Below are 27,038 nucleotides of genomic sequence, written 5' to 3' on the forward strand. Positions count from 1 at the left end.
ATGGGCCTGAGATAAGCTTTAGCTCGAGGGCAATGGTTTAAAGATCGCTTCCCGAACCACGCGCAAGTGTTGGAGTTTTTTGACTGGACTGAGTGTCACGCGGTAGTGATGTGACACTTTTGATGGACTTCCAGTTCTTCGTCGGCAAAGTAAACATTGCTACGGTAAACAGTATTTAGGTTAATGGAGAAAGTCGAAGACCACAGGACCCTTCACAAAATTTAAAGGTGACGTATAGTCAAACTCTAAACAATAACTACCGTTATGCTAAAGCTAGCTTACTTAGGGGTTTACTGATTTAAGGTTAATGTTAATTAAGTGCCAGTTTTACAGATGATAAGGCCGAACGCACGTTTTGGACGATTGAAATGTTGTCAGTTGGACACAGCTGGCTGTATCTATACCTGAAATGTGACTGTAACATTTGTTTACTCTGCCTTCTAATTTTCTTGCAGATTTACGTATCAGAAAGTACATTACGTTGGCTGAGAATGGCTAATGATAAGGATGCTAATGAGCGTACCCCTCTTTTGGACTCTGGGAGCAGCGTCAGACCTCCACAACCATCAGTTTTCCAAGGAAGGCGACTAGCATGTGCTGCCATCCTGCTGGCTGAATCTTTAGAAAGAATTGCATTCTATGGCATCACATCCAACCTTGTGCTCTTTCTTAATAGCAGTCCCTTTTACTGGGAGGGTACCCAAGCCAGCCAGGCACCTCTGATGTTTATGGGGATTACTTACCTGATCTCACCATTTGGAGGCTGGTTGGCAGACGCATACCTTGGAAAATTCTGGACCATTGCATCAAGTTTGATCCTGTACTTTCTCGGCATGCTGTTTTTCCCTTTCATTTCCAATGAAGACACAAGGATAGGTCTCTGTGGAGAGGAGGCGGCGTTTCCCGTACAACCCACTGAGTGTATGAACACCAACAGCACCCCTCCAAGCAATGTCACTTGCCCCATCCGTGCACCATATTGTGGCCCAGTAGTCTACAGTGGACTTTTTTTAATTGCTCTGGGTGTGGGCACAGTGAAGTCAAACATCACTCCTTTCGGGGCAGATCAGGTAGAGTATGACAAGCATCTGAAAGCGTGTTGAATTAATACTTCTGCCATGGAATCTATTTTGGGCCCATGAATGAGTTCTGTCTTCTGACATAGGCTCGTATAAGATTGGGTATGCAGTGTGACATAAATAAAATAGACATGTGATGAGGATTCCTTTTAGACAAGCCTGCCCTTGATTAACATGCCTCCCCCCGAAACATATTCACACACACAGACACAAAACCAAGAACACTGTGTCTGATACTAAGAAGTGAAACACAATACTTCTGTCAGTTTAGTGGAAAATTCATGTTGGATACAGAAGTTGTTTTTGTTTTTCTTTTTACTAAAAAGCTGTATACACTTGCAATCAGTTTTTTTCAGCAGAGAAAAGGGAGTTTGGGGTCCCCTTTTTTATTTGAAAAAGTTTTAACATAAGAGCATCTTCTCCTAGTTCCTAAATAATTAGATGTGCATGTTGATCGCTTTTCTTCCTGTAGATTACTCACTGTAACAAGCAGTCAGATAAATGGAAGGTCATTGTTTTTCAAAATAATCAAACTAGAGTGAGTGAGACCTTTTAACGGGGACTAGCGGGGGGAGGTGATTGTTGCTTGAGGCTGCTATTCTTGTTGGGAGATTGTCATGTTCTCTGGATGCGTCTTTGATCACGTTCCAACATACGCAACATGAAGCAAGACCCATACATCACTGGGAAACAATCGGAAAACATCTTGGGGTTCACAACATTAATGCAATATATGGAGTAAATCAGTAAGGTGTTAGGTGGAAGACTGTGATTATTAATGGTAAAATCATTGTGTAGATTTGAATTAATAAATACATTTAATTTCAATTTAAAGGCCCGATAAGCCTGAATGTCCTAAATCAGTGGATGCAGGAGCTGATAATTGAAAGTTGCTGTGCTTCAGTAAAACTCGGATCCTCTTCCGTGTTTCAATGTCTACATGTCTGTCTAGAAATCAGTGTTGCACTTGATCGCTGTGACAACTGTTGTGGTCAGTGTTCACGTTCTGATCAATTGTGCAGCTTAAGCTTAGTTAGCGTCAGTCTTACAATGAATCTGCAGTTCTGTAAAAGTTTTTCGAGATAGATACACCTGTGTTGGCGGCTGGTTTATAATAGTTGGTTAAGTTGGGATGTGAAAGCATTTGTAGAATTTTTGTGTTGTTTCATAGCCACTGCAGTTGTCATATCAGTGCACAATTCACTTATCACTACCTCCATCAGTGAGGTCACACTTCACTGCCGTTGGCTAGCATGTCAGTGAGGATTATGTAGAAACAACCAGGATTAAACTTGGTGCAGGGTTGCAGGAAAGAAAGAACCCGTGTAATTTTTAATATTTCTCTGATATTTTTAGATGTATTGTCTTTGTTAGTACTTAATACATAGACCTTTTTATGAAAAACATACTGTCATATTTCACAGCAGCGGTGCACCTTAACATTGTCAAGTTTTTCCAGATGTTTTGGAAATATAGAAAAAAAACTGCATTTGTTCAGTATTTACAAATGTGAATATCTTAAAATGGTCATAAAGTTTTTACTGTTGGCCTGATTGGTTATAAAATTTCAGGAAAAAATATCCAACATCATCCATCCCTGATTCACAGTGATAATAAGGGGCTGGCTATTGTTTATCAAATGGGGACTTGTCTTTCAACACCAAATTTCAATACCTAAAAAAATATCTAAGTTGTGAATAATTTTTTATGTTTTAAAACAACTTTGAATGGAAAACTGAAGAGTTGAAACAGGCATATTGACTCAAAACCTTATTCAGTTTTTTATGTAGTTTATATTTGTGTGTTTTGAAACAGTTTCATGAAATAAATATAAAACTATAGATTTTTTTTTTTTTTTATTCAGGAACCTGTTTTGAGGTGGAGCTATTGCTAGCTGAAAATATGAATGATGCCAAGCCCTACCTCTTAATGTGTAGGATTTAGTGGCTGATTGGTTAGCAAGTCAACATTATAACACCATACCGTAATAAGCATCTAAGTACTGAATTATCATTTATGTAAAGAGAATTCTCTCACTCATGGGACTTGATCTGGTGTAAAAGGTAGTGAGAGCAGCCAAATATATTTGTTCTGGAGAGACTAACCGTCCACCGCTGGGCCACGTACAGAGACTGACAACCACTCACTCTCTCACTCACACCTACGGGGAAATTTAGAGTCTCCAGTTAACCTAACAAGCATTTTTTTTGGCCTGGGGGAGGAAGCCAGAGTACACAGAGAAAACCCACTCTTGACACGGGTAGAACATGCAAACTCCGTATGGGAAGGCCTTGGCCGGCTGGTGGATTCGAACCCATAACCTTCTTGCTGTGTTCAATCAGTTTGGTTGTGATTATGAATTTTAACTACTCTCCAGCAGAGGAGCTGCAGGAAGATTTATTCTCAGCATCAACTTGGTAATGTCATGACATTATCTCCCTAAGAGTTAATTGTGGCTGTACCACTGCACTTCTTCCTCATGTAAAAGTGATATCCACTTCATCACGCTTTGATAACATCTTTTTACTCCAAGAGGGTAACTGCACGCTTGATGTCTGAGTACCATCATGAGAAACTCATTTGCTTGCATAGACATTTAACTGAATTTATTGCACTTTTGGCGAGCTGATGGTGCAGCCTATCATAACAAATCCTGTAAGAGAGTTGCAAGACACAGTAAACAGAGAGAGAATAAACAAAATCCCTCCCCTAAGTCAGCTGGCTTCATTCTGTATGACCATAGATACTCCTGTTTGTTGGATGAAATTTGCTGTCTTGTTCCAATCAGTTTCAGGCTTGTGATCCTTGTTCCTCTTTGTCAGGCCAGTTTGGTTTTGTAGAATGTCTAACTTTTGTACTGCTCCCCTTAAGACATTCATAAAAGTATGTTAAAGACCACATAATCATTCAATTGTTTTGTTTCACAATGCAACAATTTTTGCTGTAGCATATTACAGAGATTAAAGTTATTTCTATTACATTTTCCTCTCCCGTGTACGTGAAACAAACTAGCAATGACATAATTGGTTGTTTTCATCCTATATCATCTCACTAAGGTCAAAGACAAAGGACCAGAGGCCACGCGCAGGTTCTTCAACTGGTTCTATTGGTGCGTCAATTTAGGCGCCATCCTGTCACTGGGCGGTGTGGCCTACATCCAGCAGAACTTCAGCTTCAAGCTGGGTTACATCATTCCCACTGTGTGCCTTGGGATCTCCTTTATAGTTTTTCTTCTGGGCCGTACTGTCTTCATCACCAAGCCTGCTGACGGCAGCGCCTTCACAGATATGTTCAAGATCCTGGGCTTCATCTGCTGTTTCCAGAAACCCAAGGAGTCGGAGCTGCATCGGTGAGGGCCGCATGTCCCCTTTGTCTGTCTGTCAGTCTGTCAGTTCTTTGATGTCGTGATCAGAGTTGGAATTGACAGAGTAAATGAAAATACCACACTATCACTGTACAAATATACACAATACACCAATTCCCCATCGATTGATATTATTTGAATATATTATCAAATAATGAATATGTTCCCAATGAATGACAAATGATCTACAATTGATCATTGCAGTTTCTCACTGATCCGTATTATAGATACCATGCTTTTATTATAGATTGCCTTTTACCTTTTTTGTAATTTGGGAAAAATGTTCAGCCTTAGACATCATTTCTCAATCCGGTTATAATAAGTAATAAGTACAGTAGAAGGGTAACACACACAAAGTGGTTATAGTTATAGTGAGGTGCTGACGACTCAAAGGAGACTTCACAATAGTAGTAGTAGTCGTAGGGTGCGACATTATTGGCACTGTAAACAATAAACAACAAGGAATAAGGGGGTTATTTCATTGCCGTTGAGTCCTGAGATCGGCAATAAAAGTGATGAAAAAGTACCCAAAGACTTTCAGCATGCTCACACTAACTGTGGTGTAGTAAAGTTCATCAATCTGACTGGAGGGCCACTTTTCTAAGTTTCTGCTCATGGAAGAGTTGAGTTAGGTGTTGATCTAGCAAAATAACGCAGCAAGATGTTGTTGGTAGACCTTTATATGAAAGCATCATTTGACCCCCCCCCCCCTCCAGTGGTCCAGGCAGTTTCTCCACTCCCTGTGGTGGAAAGTTATTCCGAGGTGCTTTTACTACACTTAAAACCAAAGTAGCACAATCAGTTCAAAAACTTGACATTGAATATGTTAAGTTGGCCAATCCCATAGCCTTTCAAGAATTCCTTATTAAAGCCTTTTTCTCCAGCGATGGGGATTATAGGCTTTAGAATAAAGTTTCCCTCCTATCTCTAGAAGTGATGTTATTTAAGGGTAAGATGTTCCCAAAAAAGGCAGATTAAGCCCTCACTTCAAGAGTGAATATAATTCTATTTCATGTCATTTTTAATTTTGTTTATTTCAGGCTGTCAGTCACACTGTAGCTGTAAATTGTTTCCTCTTTAATTCCCTTGAAGCAACAAACCAACACTCCTAGACAGTGCCAAAGTGACTTATGGAGGAAAATTTCCAGAAGAGAAAGTAGAAGAATTGAAATCCTTGGTGAAAATCCTGCCAGTCTTCTTAGCCCTTATCCCATACTGGACAGTGTATTTCCAGGTAAGATCAATGCACGTGCTTCACACATCTGAATAGGCAAACACAAGTGTGGACAAAAACAAAGGATGAAAACAAGATGAAGGAATTGAATAAGAGGTGTACAAAGGCTTTCTAGATGCAGAAATGCACAGCCATGTGATAATGCAAGAGATTATTTTCCATTTCAACACAGCAGAAGAATGGTAATGCAGCAGACATCCTGAAGATCATAAAGTGGAGAATGCCTCCACGCTGAGACGCTAATCTCCTTATTGTGTTGCAGATGCAGACAACGTACATCCTGCAGAGCCTCCATCTGAAGATTCCTGATACTGCCTCCAACGGCACTGCTGACTCCCACCAGGTAAAGCAGACAAACTCAATTACACTTTTGTTCTTCGGAGTCTTCATACAACATCGTGAAAGGTTGGAAAACACTCAACTTTAGCTGTGATGATTTAAAGGATAGTTGGTCATTTTTTCAAAATTGTCTTGAAATTCTGATTGAATGAACAGTGAAGATGTACATTTATTGCTGTGAGTACAAAGGAAATGTTTAACTTTATTTTTCCTTATTGTATTAATAGTAACAATTTAGACAATATGACTCTCATGCATGGTTAAACCATCTTGAAAACAACAACAACCACTGTACTGACACAAATCAGGGGGCTTTAGTAGCCAGTTTGGAGCTGTAACCCTCCTCCATAAAAGTAGGTTTAGATCAGAGTGTGTCACATCTGAAACCGAAGGAGTCAGTAGGTCGCTGACTCACAATGGTAGGTAACAGCTGGAGGCAGCAGCAAAGGTCGGTAATGCCTCGGGGATTAAGTCACAAGTACTTCACAGACTAATGCCTCACAGATTAGCAACCTGGCTGTGATTGTAGCCCCACAGCAGCGCCTCCACCCGATCTTTCCAGATTAGTGCTGCTGAGATACCTGCCTCCCCACCTCTCACTCTGACAGATTGTATGTTGACTCCATGAAGGCTTTGATGACTGAGACATCCCCAGTTACTCTGCATGATAGGCAACTCTTCAGAAAATCAAATGTTTACAAGTGATGAAATTGAAATAGACTAGAGCATATATAGCACGGGTGTTCTACTTTTTCAGCAGGCACGAAGTTCATGGAAATGTGAAGTGAAACACCCTTTACCACAAAATCTCACAATTTTTTATATGACATATACTAGATATATATACAGAGACATACTGATACTGGTGACCCTGGATAACATGTTATTAGTTACTCATATTTCATTGTGTGTAACTATTAGAGGACGATATTGGCGGGCTGTTGTTTTTCCTCACGTATGATATACCTACTACCAAAAACAGAAGTGAGCCTTTTGTGCCACCAGTCTTGACTTCTCCACATCAAAAGGGAAGTGAGAGTAGATGTCGGTGTGATTTGCTTCCTCAGCTGACACATTTCACTACAGCTTCTTAAAGACGACTGAGCCCACACTCTTATTGTTAGCTGAAAACGGGAGGCAGGAGCAAATGTCTTTATGACTAGATTACATTCTACAACTACCACTCTGTTGTCCTTGTATGTATTTTATGTCTTTGTGTCTGTTTAATCACTGAGTATTTTGTACAGAATTTCTACTGTAAAGCTTTTTGTTATTTGAAGCCATCTTTAAACTACATGTGACTTTGTGATTCAGAGGGCAGGATGAATGTATGTTGGAAAACATGGAAAACACAGTGCCAGCAGTGAATTGGCCAGTGAACGCTTGTGCTGTTGTTATTTATTTGATATTGAATCTCCCTCAGGCCTCTCAGTGGTGAGCAGGCATGTATAAATAGGGAGGTTGATGAAGTGAAAGACTGATGAAGGAAAACAAAAGTAAGGATTACTTTTAACGCTTAGCAAAACTTGTGTTCGGAGTATTGCTTCCATCACCTCTTGCATTCATCCATCCGGTGTAGATTCTGGATTCCATCCATCCATCCATCCATTTTCTACCGCTGGTCCTGTTAAGGGCCTTGGGGGGGGGGGGGGGGGGGGGGGTTGGAGCCTATCCCAGTAGCCTTCTAGCTTGAGGCGGGGTTCACCCTGGACAGGTCACCAGTCCATCGCCTGGCCAACACACATAAACAGACAACCATTCACACTCACAGTCACACCTACAGTCAGTTCAGAGTATTAATCAGCCTCATCCCCTCTTGATGTCTTTGGACTGTGGGAGGACAAAGATTTGTCTGGACTCCATCTTTTTTTAAAGCACCAGTGTGTCTAAGATGTAGTGACATCTAGTGGTGGAGTTTAAGATTGCAACTAGTACTGCACGATTTGTTGGAAATGTCATTTTGCCGTTATTGTGTACATGTTAATAATTAAATGTGGTATCATGAGTCAGAGAAAAATGCACAAAAATTACATTTTGAAATGTGTATTTCTCAACTCTCAAATATATAAATTTAAAGTAGCATATAAAAAATTGTTTTCAAAATAATGTTTTATTAACTTGCATAAATAAAAATGTTTTTACTTATTAAATACATGTCAAATTATGTTTGCAAAACTTGTACAATACTTAATTTTTTTTTTTTTTTAACGGTTGTGTAATTGCATAAGCTGTCATTGCTATTGTGATTCACCAGCACTAATTGCAACATGTAGGAGAACCTACGGTGGTTTGCAGGATACTTCATGTTTGTCCTACATTTGTCATAATTTAGCATCTCAAATTTTATTTGTCCCTGGAGGGAAACTACGTTACTGGAGCTCCGCATCACGCCACTTTTAATCCCGTGTATAAATATCCCCGCTGCTTATATGATGTGGATTTAGTTTTGCCTTAGACTAAATAATTATGGTTTAGCTGAGTGACAATCCAGTCATTCCATGTAGACCCTGGAGTACACTTGCCTTGTTGGAAAACACTGATGGACTATTCAGTATACAGTATATGTGAAAGGGAAACAGAGCACCAAACACCAACTCACATGTCAATCATTATAACCTTCCTTCGCAAAGGAAAATCTCTCTTGGCAATTTCTCTCATTTTGAATATGATAATGTGCAAACAAGGGAGGAAAACAGTCTCTTAGGAGCTACAGATGCACCGCCAGCAGTTTCTCCATGAAATGGAAATTCAATTTGAAACTAAATGATGCTATCAGAAGTGTTAAACCAGAGACACATGAGGAGCTCAGATGGCACTTGAAATTTGAATCTCAAAGAAAAGAATCTCAATATTTCAATGGTGCTCACTGTAATATGTTGACTAAAGTTGTAGATTCTTTTGTTTGCTCACATTGGTCATCCAGTCTGTTTAAACAGCATAATTGTTCCTTTAGAAATTAGACTTGACTTATGATAACAGTTGAAGTACAGTTTTCTTATTTACCTTCCATTTGAAGCTGCTGCCTCTGCTAATACTAGCTATGATAAAACAATCCTAACGTTTATTAATAATACACAAAAAAACACTTCCTCTACATTACATATCACTAATTATTACTGGATTGGGCATTGTAGTATTTTTTTTTTCTTTTACTGTGGAGTGAATATTTTCATTTTCTTATATATAGCTTTGACCACCTGAGGGTGCCAAAGCAATAGCAAGCCCAAAGAAAACACACTCACACTCACTTGGACACACAGTGGTGGAATGCACCGGCGTTCCTCTTAGTTTTCATGCCTTGCTGCTCTCTGAACAGTTTTACCTCATCTCTCTCTGCTGGATCCCCTAGATGACGTTCCGCTTCCCAGCAGCTTGGCTCACCATGTTTGACGCCGTGCTCATCCTGATGCTGATTCCCCTTAAGGACAAAGTGGTGGACCCCATCCTAAAACGACGTGGCCTGCTGCCTTCCTCTCTGAAGAGGATTGCAGTGGGGATGTTCTTTGTTATGTGTTCAGCAGTGGCAGCGGGTGAGTGCATAAACAGACAAAGTTGGTCACGCAAACACCAAGGAAATTTTAAGTGTGTTTTCTGTTATAATTGCCAGACAGGCCGTAGTGAAGGCCCACATCACATCTTAAATTTAATTGTGCACTGGCAGACCTTTGAAACACCTCACCAATGGTTGCACAAATCTGGCACACAGTTTATTGAGTATTTAGCCATCTTTTACATGAGCCTGGATTTTATATATTTATTTTTTAAATATGATTAAAAATGGCCTTTGCTTTGTGGCTTATTTTCTCGCACTCAGCGGATGGCCTGTCACAATTGTCGATGTATCAAAACATCTCTCCACCTGGCAAAGAGAAAAACAGCTCCAGAGGTTTTTCTTTCCTCCTCCCCCTGTAGAGCACAGGGGGAGCTGTGGCATCTCACTTTTTCGTCCTGAATGACTGCACCCACTTGCAGCGCTGCCGCTCAGTTCATTTCAGTCTCTGCTTGTGGATTATCTTCGACGGCTGAGCGTGGCCTGTCAGTAGGTGCTGCTGCATTGATACATCCAGGCTAAAATGTTTTGAGAGATGCAAGCCTGAAGAGGGAGGAAAGCAACCCACACATAGTATTTTCAGCGAGTACTTCCTTTTCTCCTCTCTCAGAGTCAACACATGTTCGACATGTAGGATACAAACACGTTCTGTTTAACATGCATTGAATCAGATTTGACAAATGTGAAGGAAATAACCCATTATGATAAATGCAGTATCATCATGAATAAATTCTTAAAATACTAGTTACAGGTCTGATTACTCCAAAATATTTTTGAGTTCAGACTTATAAGCTGTAAATACACTGTCAAAGGAAAAATTTACAAGCAGGGTGTGAAAGTTTGAGAATATTTTGATGGTCAAGTTGGAATGTTATTGATGTCAGCCCATCAAAAACACCTTTCTTTCCGTGAGAGTGGTGAAGCGCAAGGTCTATTAACCAACTCTTGCATGTCTACTTTTCAGTTTAAAGTCATATTTTCCTTTGCGAGGACATGAGCATTCCCAGATGGAAAGGTGCTCTAACATGTTGATGTGTGATGTTGAAAAGCTATTGAAGTATCTACTTTTCCATTTGGCTCATTGAAAGACTGCACCCCTTTTCATACGAATTCAGGCAAAATAAATTCTGAATATTGCAGAAAGCAATTTGAGGTCCTGGGAGTGGAGAGAAAGGGTTTACGATGGTGCAGTGATGTGGGAATTGGTCATAGAACAGTGGCTGAATACACAACGACTGTGCAACCGGGTCTTGACCTGGATTTTAAAAGTCAATTTGAACAACAAGATCAGATCTGTACAAAAATGTGCATTGTGCTATTGAATAATCATAATATTTGAAGAGTGTCATAGATATTTCAATATTTATTCAGCCATTAATGATTTGCTCTGCGTGAGTGCTGCTTACTGGCGGTCTTTCCTTGTGTCACATTCAGTCAGTGCATTGATTCCTGCCTCACACTATTTTGAACTGCATTTCCCTCGGTGAGCCCACTTTGTGTCCATAGTGCTTGTCTGCATGTGTCCACCGGCTCAATCGGGCTGTTGACAAACGGATGGTTGCGAATGATTAAGTGTGGCATCCTCTGCCCAGAGAATAGCCAGTCCAACACATTTAATTGTCAGCCCACCACAACATTGGCTGCTGTTCAGAGCTCAAATCGCTTTCATCACCATGTGCAAGAAATGTGCAGGAATTTGTCATGATAGTGTTGCAGTGATATTTCACTGAGTTTCATGGTGCTTCATAGTGAGGGGAGCAGGACCTCCCATGCAGTGCAAAGGGACAACTGAAAACACACTGTCATGCAATGACAGCGGACGATTTCTGATCCCGTTTTATATGTGTATAAAGGTTTCAGACGTCAGTCCCTCACCGGGGCCGCCGCGCTACAGCTTTGCTGATATTGCTTTTGAAGTGTTTTTTTTTTTTTTTTTTTGCATGGTTTATCACTTTCTCTTAATCTGCTTTGGTCGAAGCTCAATGTCATTTAGGTGTCCAAAGAGCGAGAGCTGAGTTGTCAGGATCACACTGGATTGCCTGATGTGTGATGAGGGGGGGAAAAAAGCAAGGTTGTGTGTTTGGAGGAAGACTTGCTCTGGGCCGCTCAGTGGCCACACTGCCTGAGATGGACGGCTGGTATTATAGGATAGTCGGATTACAAGGCTACAACTCCTCTCAAATAGAGCATTAAGTGTAGTTATGATAGGAGGCTGTCTCTGGGAGTTATCTGAAATAGCTGCTGGTTACATGATAATAGCTATTGAATAAAGCTTTTAGGAAGCAGCAGTGGTTGATGACAACTGCTCGGCTCTTTCTATTGAACGGTCTGCACTCTTCCACTACTAATACGGAAGCATGCAGATGTGGTGGAGTAGCCGTCAAACCAAATCCCTAATTGACTATAAGTGAGTCCTGTACCGCGCAGTGTTGGGCTGTGTGTGTTCTTGACTGTTCTGGACATCACGTGATTTAATTGTCACACAGGTCTGGAGAGCTAATTTGTGCGTGTGTGTGTGTGTGTGTGTGTGTGTGTGTGCGTGCGTGCGTGCGTGTGTGTGTGTGTGTGTGCGTGTGCGGAAAAAAAATGTTTTTTCTGTCCAGGTATTTTGGAGACCAGACGCCTCGAGATCGTCAAATCAGAAGGTCCCATTGAGCAGGTGCTTGGCAACGTTATCTACTACGCAGCAGATTTAGCCATATGGTGGCAGGTGCCTCAGTATGTGCTCATAGGAATCAGCGAAATATTTGCCAGCATTGCAGGTACAGTTGTTTGACATCTGTATAATTTTGCCCTTGTTAAGCTCTGTGTTTAGGTAGACATTATAATTAAATGTCTGCATGGTGGGATTGAGTTTTTGTAGCTTATTCTCATAAGCAGAATGCACTGAAGACTAATGTGTAAACACTTTTTGAACAGCGTTTGATTCATTGCCAGGCTGCTCCAGCTTCATCTGTTTGCAGGTTGTGGTTCAAAGCAAATAGTCCAGGATATCGATCTGTTATTGATTATCTTGATTTTCCACAGCGCTGCAGGACATTCTTCACTAATGGGACGTTTTATGAATAAAGTGTGGATAAAGTAAGCTCTTTGGATTGAAATGATAAAGAAAGCTCTGATTACTCAAACCAGTGGCCAGTTTCACAAGAAAGTTATTCCCCCATTAGTTGTCAGAACAGATGGGCAATAAAGAAGATAGATACATAGATATGTCTAGTACTGTAGTGTATATCCCTGACCTAAACTTCTCATCTCAGTGTTCTATCACCCGATGTTTGAGAATTAAATAACTGTCAGTTGAATTATGATTGATAGATCCCAGACTGCCCGATCATCACCACACTCTCGCACTCAAGAAAGATAATGCATAAATCTTGCATACATAGATTTTATTACCAATTATTGATGAGCGTGCTGATTGTCCATAAAGGCATTCATTTCAATCTAATTTTCAGATAATTATCAAGGTACCTACTGTTCCATTTACCTGTAATCCAAACAGGCATAAATGACCTGTAAACTTCTTTGGAAGATGCTTAAACCCCCTCTATTGCAGGCGTTATACTCCACTGGGATGACTGCAGTGTTCTCACTCGTCCTGCTCCGTCACGTTGACTGGCTGGTTTTTTTCACAGTCTGCTGAATGGTGTCTTGTTAATGCAAGGAATTGCGGGACTATCTCCTGTTCTTTCTGAAAGGACGGTCCAGTTTATCCTTTGTGAAAGGAGATATAAATGAAAACATTGCAGCATCTCTTATCATTGCTTCCACACAGATACTTCCAGGACATTTGACTCAGGAAAGTTTCTCTAAAAGACTGTTTGAATGCACCCGCTAACTGAGTCTGAGTGGTTTGAAGTTTCTGTCCTGTGTCCCTTTTTGTACTTTCAAATATCTGTATCATGCACCCAATTAGAGTCTGTCTTCAATGAAGCCCTACATTTACTGGTTCCATGGCTACAACAGCTGTTACATTACAAAACAACATAGTATTTTTATTATGAAGACTACCCAGAAAATTAAACAATATCCCTGGACAATTTTTGGAATATTTATCTAGCATTTAAATCTTTTCTTTGAAAGAGATACAGATGAGCCTCAAGACAAGTATGTCATCCGTCAAAAGCAGTTAACCAGTCATGGACTTCAATCATGAAAGCCGTTCATGGTTTACTGTAAACCGGTAATAGAATATGTTAATTGCTCACCACAGAGAAAGCACCCCCGGTATGAAAGGGGGAGTTCAAATAAACATTCACAGGTATTGTTTTTGGTGTTACTTGTTGATACATGTCATGAAATAGGAACATTTTTATTGGCATTTAATTGAAAAACAACAGTCGGTCGAGAAGTCAGGTGTAATCCTCAGTTCAGTTTGCTGAATATTCAAAAAACATCTAAAATCTCTTAAATCCAATGTTTCCATATCTGCTTATTATTCATAGCATGGTTCGTACTCACTCAGTACAATTAGGGATGTTGCTATGTGACATAAAGGGTACACAAAAGCGCTAATATTTGAAAAAAATCTGTCTATATTATAACTAAAGTCTTATTTTCCATCATTTGCTACCGGTTGGATGCTGTGATTCTAAAGGCACACATTTAAAGATTGCACGAATAAAAGAATCTGCATGACTCGACATCTGGAGTAGATGAGGAAATGTTCTTTGATGAAGTAGCTCTTGAAAGTCCCAAAGACATGATTCTGTGAGCTTCCTTCTAATTCATTAGTCATTTAGAAGCTGTCTTAATTGCTGCTATTCATTGTTACCTCTATTTTACAGTAGGAAGGTTTATAATGGCGTTTGTGTCTGATTGGAATTCAAGTTTTATTGCTTGGATGACTCTTTGCTGTAAATATCATTCTGAGACAAATACTCGTCAATATGAAGCAACCCGTAATCTTTCACCGGAAACTTTGCAGTGTTTGCTTTTCTCTTGTGAAATAGTCTCCCCATTCTTTCCCAGAAACCAATTTAAAAGAAAAGCATTGAATCAAAAGTGGCCAGAAGAGTTCTTTTGTAACTGACAGCTACAAACTTCTATTTGATATGTTGTTGCTGGTATTGGCTTAAAACTGCTTTATGAGCTCACTTCCTGCAAGGGCTGACCTAAGGAGGAAATGACATTAAAATCTATTAGAGGTAACATTATATTGGTCCTTGTGAAATATAACACATTGTGTCAAATAATAGCTACAAAATTAGGTTAAAGAATAGAAACTAACCTGTTTCGCTTTATTCAAGTCTTGAGCAGCAGTGGGACATTTTTATCGATCACTCTGGGAAGATCAACGTTCATTTCTTCAGGTCGTCTCATCCTCAGTCATGGTGGTGGATTCAGGCCATGGTTGTCTGAGTGGGTTTGCGAAGACCTCTGGCCACGATTGCGCAATTCCCCTGCTATACTGGCGTGTTGCCATTGGCTCTCTTGTGTAACACGTCAGTATCCCGAGTGAAGACTGAACCATCAATGTTCACACGTTTTGTTCTTGCTACAGTGTGGGAATAGTTGGGCCCATCTAGTCACGAGGTTTTTAATGAAACAGTTATTCATCCTGTTTGAGCGGATAGTGAAATTTGTTTAATAAGCTCTGGTATAATTAAGCGCTTGAACAGAATTGCATAAACACTGGAATTTGCTCAAAACTATCAGGGTGCCTATGAAAGTCAAATCCAGGCATAAAAAAGCTACAGGGATCCTTAAAATAAACTTCTTTCCCTCCACTCTGTCCCACAGGGTTTACTTCAAGGGAAATTGGCTGACAGAATTGTGACATACAGTATGTCTGCTAAAGAGTAATATTTCCCCTTAGTCCTCTTCTCTTTGAATAAATCTGTTTAAAACCTCTGGTGCCATCAAACTTCTTCCTTGCAATCCCCAGGCTCAGAGGACAATGTGTAATTCTTTGTGCAACACACAAGTTTGTTTGCTTTCCGGCAATATGAATATGCAAAAACTTTGCAAAAATCATTCCAGACATTGTTTTAAATTATGTATTATTCGAAAAATGTTAAAGGCTAATTCCATTTTTTTTCTGCGTTGCTTTTTGGATTATTGAGTGTTTTAAAATTTTACTTTTCTTATTTAACAATTCAGCCTTTTGAGAAAGGTCAAACTGTTTGTCTTGCTTGTGGTGGAACCGTAAACATCACTTTGTATCTTGAATTATTGTTCACACTGAGACAAATGGTGATTTAACACTATGTCGTCATGATGGTTTCTTCAGAATCTTTGAACCCTCAACCTTTGCAATCCGAACCAGTGCTTGTTGCATCAAAAGGTTATTGTTGGACATGAGCGGAACTTCTAAAAGGTCATTACTATTTCAACTGAGGAATAGCTTAATGTTTGCCACGCTCTAAACTCTGCTTTTCTTGCAAACTAACACAGGTGGCTGTAAGGAAACTGTTCATCACTGTAATTTGTGCTACCAACCCCTCCAAGGAAGGTCCTAAAAGGCAAACGTATTTAACCGCAGCTCTCTAATCTCTCCTGACAGATGTAGCTATAGGGCTTCATTGGAAAAATCTCGTTTGATATGCCATGAATTTATCAATGTCAGCTCTCAGACAGACAGATCTCTAAGGAAAAAAAAAATACTTTTTTTTGTTTCTTTTCTCCCTCTTCATCTCTCTTTTTCTTCAGTCCCTTGCCCATTTTCTCAGTCCTTTTCTTTCTTTCATGACGCAGTAAATACAGAGAGATGGGTTTTCCAGAAATAACTGTTTTTGAAGCAGTGAACAGCAGAGTAGATACCCAACAATGACACCACACACCAGCACCGCCGCAGAAAATTGCTGAGGAGGCCTCAGGTCTGGTGTACAATATATTAAAATGAAAAACAGCTGTTGTTAACAAAGTCAACCATGTTACATGATGGCATAGCTTACATGCAGACAGATATTATATCCAGGTAGATGTGTTTTCATTGATTGCTCCAGACAGTATGTATGAGGCTTTGCTACACTTCACAGCATGTGCCCTTTTGTCAATGTTTTCTGCCTATGCATTCTAAAACAAATCAATGGATGTGTTGTCCTCTCTTTGTTGCAGGCCTGGAGTTTGCCTACTCTGCTGCCCCCAGGTCCATGCAGAGTGCCATCATGGGGCTGTTCTTCTTTTTCTCCGGAATCGGCTCCTTTGTAGGCTCTGGTTTGTTGGCGATCGTGTCCCTAAAGGGGATTGGCTGGATGTCTTCCCACAAAGATTTTGGTAAGAGATGCAGCTTTTACTAACTGACAACTGAAAGCTTAATGTGCTTTCTAATTAGGCAATCATTGATACGTGCTAGTTACACTTTTGTGAATTTAGAGAAAAGCTAAATATCTAAAAAAGTACTCCTGGGTTCTGAAACTAAATTTCGAACATTGTTTCCTGCACCGATTCAATCGTGAACCCAACCCTGTCAAGAATACTTGACCCCTGCAACCACATGGCAACATGAGATTATATTGTCTTTGATTTAATTTGAAAATGATGCTGTCCTCGTCAACACAGACGATTGATCACAGCGCTGTCCACACACCACCCATGAAGCTCTGCAGAGTGCATTATCGACTTATGTCTGTGTGAATGTGTAATAGAATTGTTGATATCGATTCAAAATCCAGAAATTCATTTGTGAGACATGCCTTATGTCTGTGCTGCGCTCATAGGTAGTGCTGATTCAAATCCACTTAAGAAGTTTGTAAATGAGATGGTGGTGGGGGGGTCTGTGCAGTTCTCTTGTTTTAAGAGTCTTTTCTGTAATAAATAGACATGTCAACCTTTGACAAAAGGTTTGCGTAAATCTGCCCAAGTGGTAGAATGAATAGCAAGCAGATGGATGGGCTTCCTAGCGAGAGGAGGCCCCCAACCCAGACGTGTGTTTCACTAAGCACGCGTAAATAAGCCAACACTGTAAATTGTTTACCCACCAACACCTAATAGCTCATTAATACAGTGTGCCAGCAGGTAGGGAGGAACTTTTGATGATGTTAGCACTGGAAGATGCTGGGCATGCTTCATAAATCCATCTTTTACCCAGTCTTGCTTCACTTCAGGGGCAGTTAAACTCCAGTCAGATTGCCTGTAAGACTGCTTTTGTTTTCCAAAACAAGTTATTTAAAAGGTGAACTGAAGAAATGGAACAAAACAGCCTCCTGGCCACTGATAAAAGATACATGGCACAAAGCTTAGGTATTAAGTACAGTCAGGAATCAAGCAGTGTGTTTGCGTGTCTGTTTTTCACAGTTTGTTGGATGGTAGCTCCTTCAAGATCTCATGGCTCTCTCGGTGAAATGGATGCAACTTATTTCCATAGCTGCAGGCAGAATGGTGTGCGGTAAACAGCATCTTGGGTGAGCTGTGCTTTGTAGTACTGAGCAGTACTGGCCTGAAGATAGATGAGCAACATTAATCACAGGCCGGGTGTCTGATTACAAAGCCTTGCTCCTTTTAAGTAAAGCTGCCCCCGGAGCGCTAACATGGGGATGGCGCTGCTAGTAGTCTGGCATCACACTGGGGGATGTTCAGCTCTCCTGTCATGCCATCACTGTGTCTCCACTTGCTCGCTGTAAAGCACAGTTAGTCAGTGTAGGTAGAGTGTCACATCAAGTCCAAATATTATGTTTGTCGTCATTGTAACATTCAAGGCTGGAAAACCTTCATATGGGGAAGTTGGCAGGAAGCGACACAGAAATGCCCACACACCAAATCTCCCAAGCCATTTGAGCAGTCAGCTACTGGGCAGGTCATTAGGATTTTATTGACTCGCCTCATTTGTTGAACTATGTGGGAATGACTTCTATTAAGAGGCAATTATGTTGCCATTGTGTAAGCAACTAATGGAGGCAGTGGGCAGTCAGTTCACTGTAGAACAGGTCTCATGTCTGTCTTGATACTTCGAGGGATGTGTGTGTTTTGAAAATCTTGCTGTTTGCAAATTAAAAAAAAAAGGATGTGTGAATTTGTGTGGTTGCGGCATAGATCATGGTTTGCTATGGTCTTATATGAGGAAGCGATTTTTTTAATCCAAATTTGTTCTTCTCAAAAACATGACATTAGTTCCCAGTCACATGTCACTGCACAACCATCACAGTGTTCATTAGTTAACCTTTTCTTTCTGCTTCTGTCTCAGCTAACTGCCTGTTGTCTACCCCTTTTGCATAGATTTACTGAATGATTTGATAGTACTCCTAAAAAGAGTTTACTGAGTTCCTTGACAAAGAAGAAAGCAGGATAACCCAGGAACACCCAATAAGAATAAATGGGCATAAGAAAAAAACTTTCCCTTTGCAAGAAGCCATAACTAAGTGAAGCTAATGCTCCTAATAATAAAGCAACAGTTTAGTCCCATGATGTGCTCTGTAACCTATTAGCCAGTGCTTCATTCTTAAATCAGGAGGTTGTGGAACACAGAGATTTCTGATCTGTTGGGTCAGGGGAAAGGGAAGCACACAGCACAGCACACTGACAAGGCTGAGGCGCTCGCTAGCTGTTAAAATGAAACAAGACTGAACAACAGCTGAGTGCGGCATATAGCGCTCTCTTTCTCTCTCTCTCTCTCCCTCTCCCTCTGTGCGTTACAGTTGGGACAAATGGAATTAAAGCTGTAGACTATTTACAAGCACAACAAGCAAACAGGCTAGGAAACTGAACTTGCTGACATGTCGTGTCTGTCTATCGATCTCTAGCACCGAGTCAGTTATGCTGTCCACTGTGTTTAAGAGGGATTGATGTCTCTTTATTTTTCCAAGTATATTTAAAATGCATCTAAAAAAGGCAAACTAAATATTTACAGGTAACTAACGAGAAAAAAGAATAACACATAAGGTAACATGCTTTGCAGCTGATTTTAATGGTGATAAATGAGGTGTCAAATCCAATCAGACAGGTGCTGGTCCCAATTTGGGAGGTCCCAGATTTTGTGGCAACATCCAGCACTGCTTTTGCTCAGTGATTTTGGGACACTGCTGAAAAAGTCAGTGAAAGGGGGGGGGGGTCATTTGAAATTATTGCTAAGTGTTCAATCCAGCGTCATGGATAACAGTTTTGTCGATCAAAATGTGTTAGAAAAAAACAAAACAAACAAACTTTAAAAATAATAATATCTGTGTTTGACTCAAGTGCATTACTAGCCTTCAGTTCTTGTAGCAATAAGAATCCATAATGGAATGACTGTGTGAGAAGTACATTAGGCAGAGCTGTGGTGGAAACATGTGTTTTTAAGCTTCATATGATGGTGCGCTCAAATCCCTCTGCACTTTGTGTCTTTGTGTTGTGTTTGATGACGAGTTCCTCACGGAGGCCTGGAATAAAACCGCTCATCCTCTCCTATCAAAGACAGAATGAAGCCATAAGCAGTCAGTCAAAGATCCACCTCCATTCTTTTCACAAGCGTATCCGTCACACAGAAGAAGGATTTTGTTTATTGAACGTCCACTATGTTCCATTTAATTTCCAGCCCTTTTGTGTGGGTTTCTTTCATTCAACATGAATGGCTTTTGTAAGCTGTAATAGTCACATGACAGGAAATGGCCTTTTCTTTGACCAGTGTTCAAGTCTTGAGTGATCCCCTATCAGATGTCTGGGACATGTTATGACATTCAGAGCGAGCTGACATTCGTACATCCTGCTCACGGATCACATTCAGTGAAATGTCAATGTTTTAATAGAAGCCTTTAATGTCAAAACCGGCTATGATGACAAAAAACTTATATTCACTTTGAAATGTAACTTTTGATCCAGAGATTGAGTTAACTTTGTCATCCGTCCTTTTCGAACGGGTTCGAAAGAAAGGGTTCTAAATCTTCATATTTTTGAAAAGATAAATGCTAAAGAGTTTTCGTCTTTTTAGTTGTGTTTACTTTTCAAACTTAATGCTTGGAATCTGGAGCAAAGCTTCAGATCATGCTTTCCTAGTCAAAGACAGACAGAGATGCTGACCATGTGTTTGCTGTAATTTTTGTTTGTATATCATTGTTTTTGTCATACAAATGAGATTAGAAGGACCAGCACCAATTTCATGATAGTTTTTAGCAAATTTGACATGGGGCAACTCTTGTGTGCCACAGTCTGTCTCGCTGTCGCACTCTGCCATTAATGTAGTTGGGTGTGCCTCCACTTGTTTACAGAAGAAATCACCTGAAAGTTATCAGAACAGAGCATTTGGGCCTCTGCAACATGGAAGAACTGCCACCAGTGGTTTACTTCCAGTCGTGAAGGAGTATTGAACTGGTGGATGAGATATCCAAGTGTGATGGTCTTCCCTGTTTGTAAGAGGTAGATGAACTAGAGTGGAGAAAGACTGTGGAGGAACAGATGCAAAAGGTGTTGGTGGTGGTTGTGGCTGCTCCACTCCCGACATTCACAAAGGAAGAACGCCGCTGTTTTAAAGAATGGGACTGTTATCATATCGTGTCATATCATATCGAGTCCAGCAGTGTTCAGAACAGAGACGCAACACAACACTGTCAAACTGGAAGAGACAGCCGAGAGCAGAGGGATCATAACAAGTAATCCACCGAGCAAGTAAACGAGACTTTAGTTGTAGGATCATTTCAGCGATGTCAGACAGTCTGAGCCTGTCAGTGGCGACATAGTTTCCCTGTACACAAGTCGCAGTTGTGGCTTTGTTACAGTCATAGAGCTCTCACTCCATATTGGAGCAACTGAACTTTCTTAGTCCCAGCGATCATTTTACCCCAAACACGTAGAAATTAGGGCTTAGAAATGTAGTAAGTCCAGCAGCAGGCACTTGCCAAGGCCTGAATCAGATCACCCATTGGGTTCTGATCCGTCAACCTGATGTGCGGCTTTCAGACTTTTTTTTTAAAGGGTTGGGGGGGTGGGGAATCAATAACAGGATAACGATAGTAGACCCAACTGTTTTGGTGTGTATGTCAAACATGAGAATGTGGGTGTCAATACAGATGGGAGCGTGCAGGATACACACTCTGGACGATTAAAAAACTCCAGCGAAAGTGGAGCTCTGCAGCAAAAAAGCCAATATTTATGGCTGAAACGTACACGTATCGATCCTTTTCTAATTTCATTCTGCAGCGCTGAATGGCACTGAAGGCATCAGAGCATTAAAATGTAGGGCCATTGAACTGAAGGCCTGAATCAATTGATCAATTTTCAAATGTTAAATTGATATTGACCCGTTTCATATGGACTCTGGTGGCCTGCTCAGATTCACTCGCCGGTAATTTGGCCCTCAAGTTCTATCACTCAGAGAGATGAGCTCCTGTGTTGGAGCTCTCGGTGTAATCACAATCTTGTCATTTACTAACACAGTGATGAAAAACAGGCCCTGGAAGCTCACACACGGACGTCTCTGAGAACAAAAGTGCAAAAGCCAGGCTTCCTCCACAGTATTCTACTATTCCCCTTCTTTGCTGGGAATTTGCCTTTAAAATACCTGTCAAATATTTATGGGCTTCATTAATGATTTTTACAGCAAGTCCTTGTTTAGTCTTTTGCTGCCGTAATTAGCTTTCCATATTTTTAAGAGTGCTCGGGAGCCAAGTGGGCCCTGGGGGTCGGAGGCTGAAAAGAGGAGGTAGAGCTTAACTTAATGTTTAATAATTAGAGGGAGGAAAAAACTGTTACAAAATTGAAAACCTTGCAATTTCTTATTTATTTTTTTTGCCAGTCCCCTTTTTCATTTCTCAGGTCCAAGTTGTGAGAGAAGTTTTATAATCTATAACTAGGTTGAGATCCAGTCATCTGTCAGAATAATCTAAAGGCTGCAGTCGTAACACTTTTTTTTTTTTCCATTTAAGGGATAAAAATAACCTAAATAAGGATTTGTAATGTGCCTGGGGTTGACGTTAAGTCCCGGCTATGAGCAGACTCGCAGTGTTGAACATGTTTCTGTAGTCCACTCAGTGAGTCCATATTTAACTTTTAACACTGATCGTGTACTAAAACCATTTTAGTTTCGCCCAGTATGTATGTCTTCCTGTTCATTACTCACATTCATAATTCCTTGCTTTATGTAAGCTTTACTGCTTCCTTAATTGAGACTGCAGCAGTAGACTCTTGGTTTACTATCCGTTCAAGTGAATTATCGATTGGAAATACAGGCGCTCTCACTGCAAATGCACTTCTCTCTTCCTGCCGTGCTCCCTGTCAGCCACATTGTTTTCCACTTCATGAATTATTCACACGCCGCGTCAGCTTTTGATCTCTCTCGATTTAAACCTTTGACCAGATTATGATGACAACAAAATAAGTTAAGACTGTGACACGGGTCAAAGTATTTGTCAGATTCTCCATTTGCCACTCATTTCATTAATGCACAGGCAGAACATCACAGTCGTCCGTCAGCTCTCTCTTCCCAGATCAAAGGTTTCCAGCTATATTCTGTCGATGGCCCACTGCACAACGCGCTGACAGAACAATCAGACCTGGGTGCCGCATCCTATCATTACTGGCTTTCTTTGTTTCCCCCTCAATTTCTAATTACCAACAAGAGTGTGTGAGCACACACCAGAAAGACTTTCTGGAAGTGATACTCGGGATGACATGAGTGTGATCTCCTCTGCTGAACCCCAGTGATCATGCAAAGCTCTGGGATCACTTGTTTCAATTAGCTGATCCTGCTCCTTGATCAGCAGCTAAGGAGGAGCTGTTCAATCCTGTTCAAGGACACGCAGGTTTCTGTGTTAGTCACTATTATGTACGACTTGGAATGCAGAGAGAGTTTTATTTACGGTTCCTCGCTGGGGAATATTCACTGCCTGGTTTTAGAGTTTACTTCCTGGCATTGGGCCACAACCCGTAGATACCAACATCATCTTCTCTTATGAAGGACCAGTAATTCTTCTGTTCATAATCTCTTATGTTCTTCATTGACTTCAGTATTTATAGTAAGTATTAAAGGAGTGCAAAGATTGCTACTGTACTGTGTAGTAAAAATGGATTTGATACCAGCCACCAGCTAACTTAGAATAGAATAAAACAGTCTGGAAAGGGAAGAAGAGCTCACCTGGCACACTCCAAAGGTTGCTAATACCTAAACATACAGCTAAATCACCCAAAATCGCCCCAAATTTCCTTTGAATTCAATGATGTTGTGTTTTGATTCCGTTTTTGACATCTAGCAACAGCTCCTTCTGCAGCAGGAAACAGCTGGTCAGTCATGTGACCACTCTTATTTGCAACATTGGTGTCCATCCTTCCTTTCCTGCATGTACCTCTTTTTGTTAAAAGCAAAAACAACCACAAGCAAGTGGAAGTTTGCAACAAAACTGAGGATGTTTTCTCAAATTTTACCATTAACCTTTTCTGAAGTGCTACTTCGAGATACGTGGATGGAAACCAGACTAGATGGATATTGAGAGAGGAAGTGGATGGTTGTGATGGAAGCTAACACCGCCCTTATTAGCTGCTGGTCATTCATGTAGTCACTGTAATGCTGACTGTAATTTAATCATCACTGTAAGCATGAAGGACGTCTCAGTAGAACCAAACTGTGGCTCCCCGTCCCCACCTTTTCCAGGTGAGTGCCTGATAGGGTGCAGCACCCTGCTAACCCTCACAGCAACGTGTATTTTTCATATCAGCAGAATCTGCTGCCACGCAGAACAATGACAGATGTCTGCTTTAAACAAAAAATTTAAAATGACGAAATAACAAAATGCAGTCAGTATGGAACAGTCCTGTTTTAGTTCATAAGCACCATCATGTGACAAAGGCAGACGTGGAATTGAGAATTGCTCTTATATGTAATAAAAAATCCAGCCAGCTTCTCTTCTTCTGCCTCTTTATTCAACGTGACACCTATACATGGGGAAGCTAGTGGGAGCCTTCCCAGGACGTGGCATTGACTATGATGTAGCGTGGAAGCTAACAGTGTCTCTGTCCGCTAAGTGAGGCTGAACTTTATCTGGAGCCTGTCCCATCAACTCAGTACATGTTGCCCCAAATGCTGTCGCGTCAAAGGGCCGGTTCACCAGCAAAGAGCATCATCGCATGATGTTATCACACTCATGATTCTGCAGCAGCCTGAAATGGTCAAAGAGGACGAAAGCTGCTTTTATTCCAATCAAGTTGTCTCTTCAGTGGAACAGTGGGGGCGATGAAATTGTCATTAGCGTTGCCCTTCATGTAAAAACTGCAGCTCTGCAATAAGGAAAGGATTTGTTTAGAGCTTTCCTCTCGAGTTTGATGGCTGAATGAGGACGACCACTTCAATCAAGCATGCAGCGAATGCAAAGACAGGCTGTGTTTAAAGGCTTGAAACACAGAAACGCTTTAAAAATGGGTGATGAATGTCAAGAAGTATAATTAGTCAGTTTTGTATTGCTTGAAAGGTACTGTTTGTGCTCCGGTTTCTCTGTGTACAACTCAGACTTGTGTCCCTGGAAATCACAGAGGAAGCATCAGTTTATTTTCTGCTCCTTTTTATTGTGCCTTTTTCCCAGGAGGAAACAAACCTTCCCTTTAATATTGATGAAAGACTTGCTGGGACAAATCACAGCCAGTGTTGCTCTGGTAGTTGTGATACTTTAGTCATCAATACTCAAGGCAGAGTTGTGAGGTCGACTGTCTTCACTGAGGCAGTCATGACAGACTTGTGTTTACCTGCCATTCTCAGTTCAATCCCGCGTCTTGTGTCTGGTAGAAGCAGCTGGTGGTCGTCTCCTTTGCCTTTGGTGTTCTTGAAACATGGAGTGGAGCTGCAACCCTCTGAAAATGTCACAGCTCTTTTCTTCCTGTTGTTTCCATATTTGTCACGCTACTCGCTGTGTTTGTCATCTAAAAGTCTGTCTCGTGTCTCAGTCTCGATGTGTTTGCTCTCTCTAGGTAACATCAACGACTGCTCCCTCCACTACTACTTCTTTCTCCTGGCCGGGATTCAGGGCGTCACTTTGCTGGTCTTCCTCATCGTCTCCGTCAAGTACGACAAACAGCGGAGCAGAGCGGGAAGCCAACGGCACAGGCACGTCTCGTCTTGACCCCGACATGCTGCCGTCACCACGCCTGCCTTCTCCAGTCCAAAGAGCCTGTCCTGTCGGCGCAGACTGATCCAAGCCTTCCTCAGAGGACACGTACGTGTGTGTCTGTAATTTTAAGTTTTAGATTGTGATCGGGGAGTCTTCATCCTTTTTTATAACAGTAATGTTTATACATCAGGAGGAGGAGGGACAGGTACCACGGGAGCCGTCTGTTTAATCTCTTCTTCCGTGCTCCTTCTCTCCTTCCTGTTTACTCTGTTGACGTTCTTCGATCATTTGCACAAGACGTGAGAAATGGCGCCGCTAAAAACAAACACCCATTTCATGATTTATAGTCTACTTAAGTTGTTTTCATAGTCCGATTTTTGTCTTTTTTTTTTTTTTTTTTTTTTACTGTTGTATGTTTTGAAAGATGTTTTGCTAACCACTAACTTGTACTACACATCGGTACTTCGTGACATTAAAATGATGAATCTGTGTTCTGAAATTGGGCTGTTCAAGGTTTAAAGCTACTTGAATGTTTTTGTTTTTTTAATTGTAGTATTGGTCTGGCAGAGAGCTTTGGATGTCTGTGCAGAAATTCATGGTCACTTTTAATCTTCAGATAAAATGGAGCTTTTGATTGAGAAGATCCCACAAAAAAAACGCACATTTTCCCCATATTTCAATATGTACCATATTGTTCTCAGTGCACGTGATCGTGGTCTGTAAATCTACTCTAAATCCACAGACATCCCCATACATGAATAATAACACCTCAGAAAAGATCAAATAAAAAAAACAAAACCCTCCATGACTCCTTTTATGTTATTTTTGGCTGAGCCGAGTCCGTGACAAACGACTAATTAGCAGCTAACATTAAACTGGAAACCTTCATCTCTTAAGACATCTACTCGTCTTTAATCATTGTAAAACTCCCAACGTAACAAGGATTCAAAATGCACCTTAACTCACATTGCATCTCTATTTTAGACATTCATAGTGAAGTAACTGTTGATTAAAGGATAAACGCTGTTTCTTGTCAAACTTTTTTGCGGTGGTTTTTTTACGACTGCTCCTTTGGCGGATAAAATTAACAAAGCTTCTGTATTATTGTTGTATTTATTCACTGTGATTTTTTTTTTTTTTTTAGCTCCATGCTTTTAATGGAAAAAAAAACAAAACTGTTGCCAGTGTGTGATTCTTGAAACTATATAACTATAAAAATACAGCACAAGACACAGAATTCCTTAACGGTGAGAAATCTCTCAGGACTTGAATTGTGCCAGAAACTCTCCAGGAAATGTCAAACAGCCTTTCAGTACTGAGAAGCTTATTTTTAGAAGCTTCTTAGACATTCGAGTTGTGTTGAATTATGTGAATAAATGGACATTTTTTGTTTTGTTTTACTGCATTGTAAAGACTTGGGTTTGTCGTCTCTTACAGCGTCTCTTAAAGTTTACTTTCTCGTTCTGTACTGTTTCCGTAATGCCACAGAACCAGAATATTGTTCTCTGATTAAATTTGTGGTCATTAAAAT

General features: G+C 40.6%; 1 protein-coding gene across 1 annotated transcript; it reads left to right on the forward strand.

Moving 5' to 3' along the window:
• Positions 1-13: 13 nt before the first annotated feature.
• On the forward strand, positions 14-27,038 carry slc15a4 (solute carrier family 15 member 4). The gene is made up of 9 exons (XM_086207314.1): positions 14-227; positions 456-1,070; positions 4,136-4,428; positions 5,536-5,677; positions 5,940-6,020; positions 9,366-9,546; positions 12,170-12,328; positions 16,626-16,784; positions 25,368-27,038. Exons 2-9 carry the CDS (start codon positions 492-494, stop codon positions 25,517-25,519), a joined length of 1,746 nt encoding a protein of 581 aa, XP_086063440.1. The 5' UTR covers positions 14-227; positions 456-491; the 3' UTR covers positions 25,520-27,038.

This window comes from Aulostomus chinensis, chromosome 6 (genome assembly GCF_037954235.1).
Source record: "Aulostomus chinensis isolate RoL2024-O1b breed Wild chromosome 6, RoL_Achi_v1.0, whole genome shotgun sequence".
NCBI classification, from domain to species: Eukaryota; Metazoa; Chordata; class Actinopteri; order Syngnathiformes; family Aulostomidae; genus Aulostomus; species Aulostomus chinensis.

Excerpts from the sequence above, each read along its gene's own strand:
- slc15a4 (XM_086207314.1), top strand. The coding sequence starts at position 492 with ATGGCTAATGATAAGGATGCTAATGAGCGTACCCCTCTTTTGGACTCT. Across the intron at positions 6,021-9,365 it reads GCACTGCTGACTCCCACCAG|ATGACGTTCCGCTTCCCAGC; the intron begins GTAAAGCAGACA and ends TGGATCCCCTAG. Across the intron at positions 16,785-25,367 it reads GTCTTCCCACAAAGATTTTG|GTAACATCAACGACTGCTCC; the intron begins GTAAGAGATGCA and ends TGCTCTCTCTAG.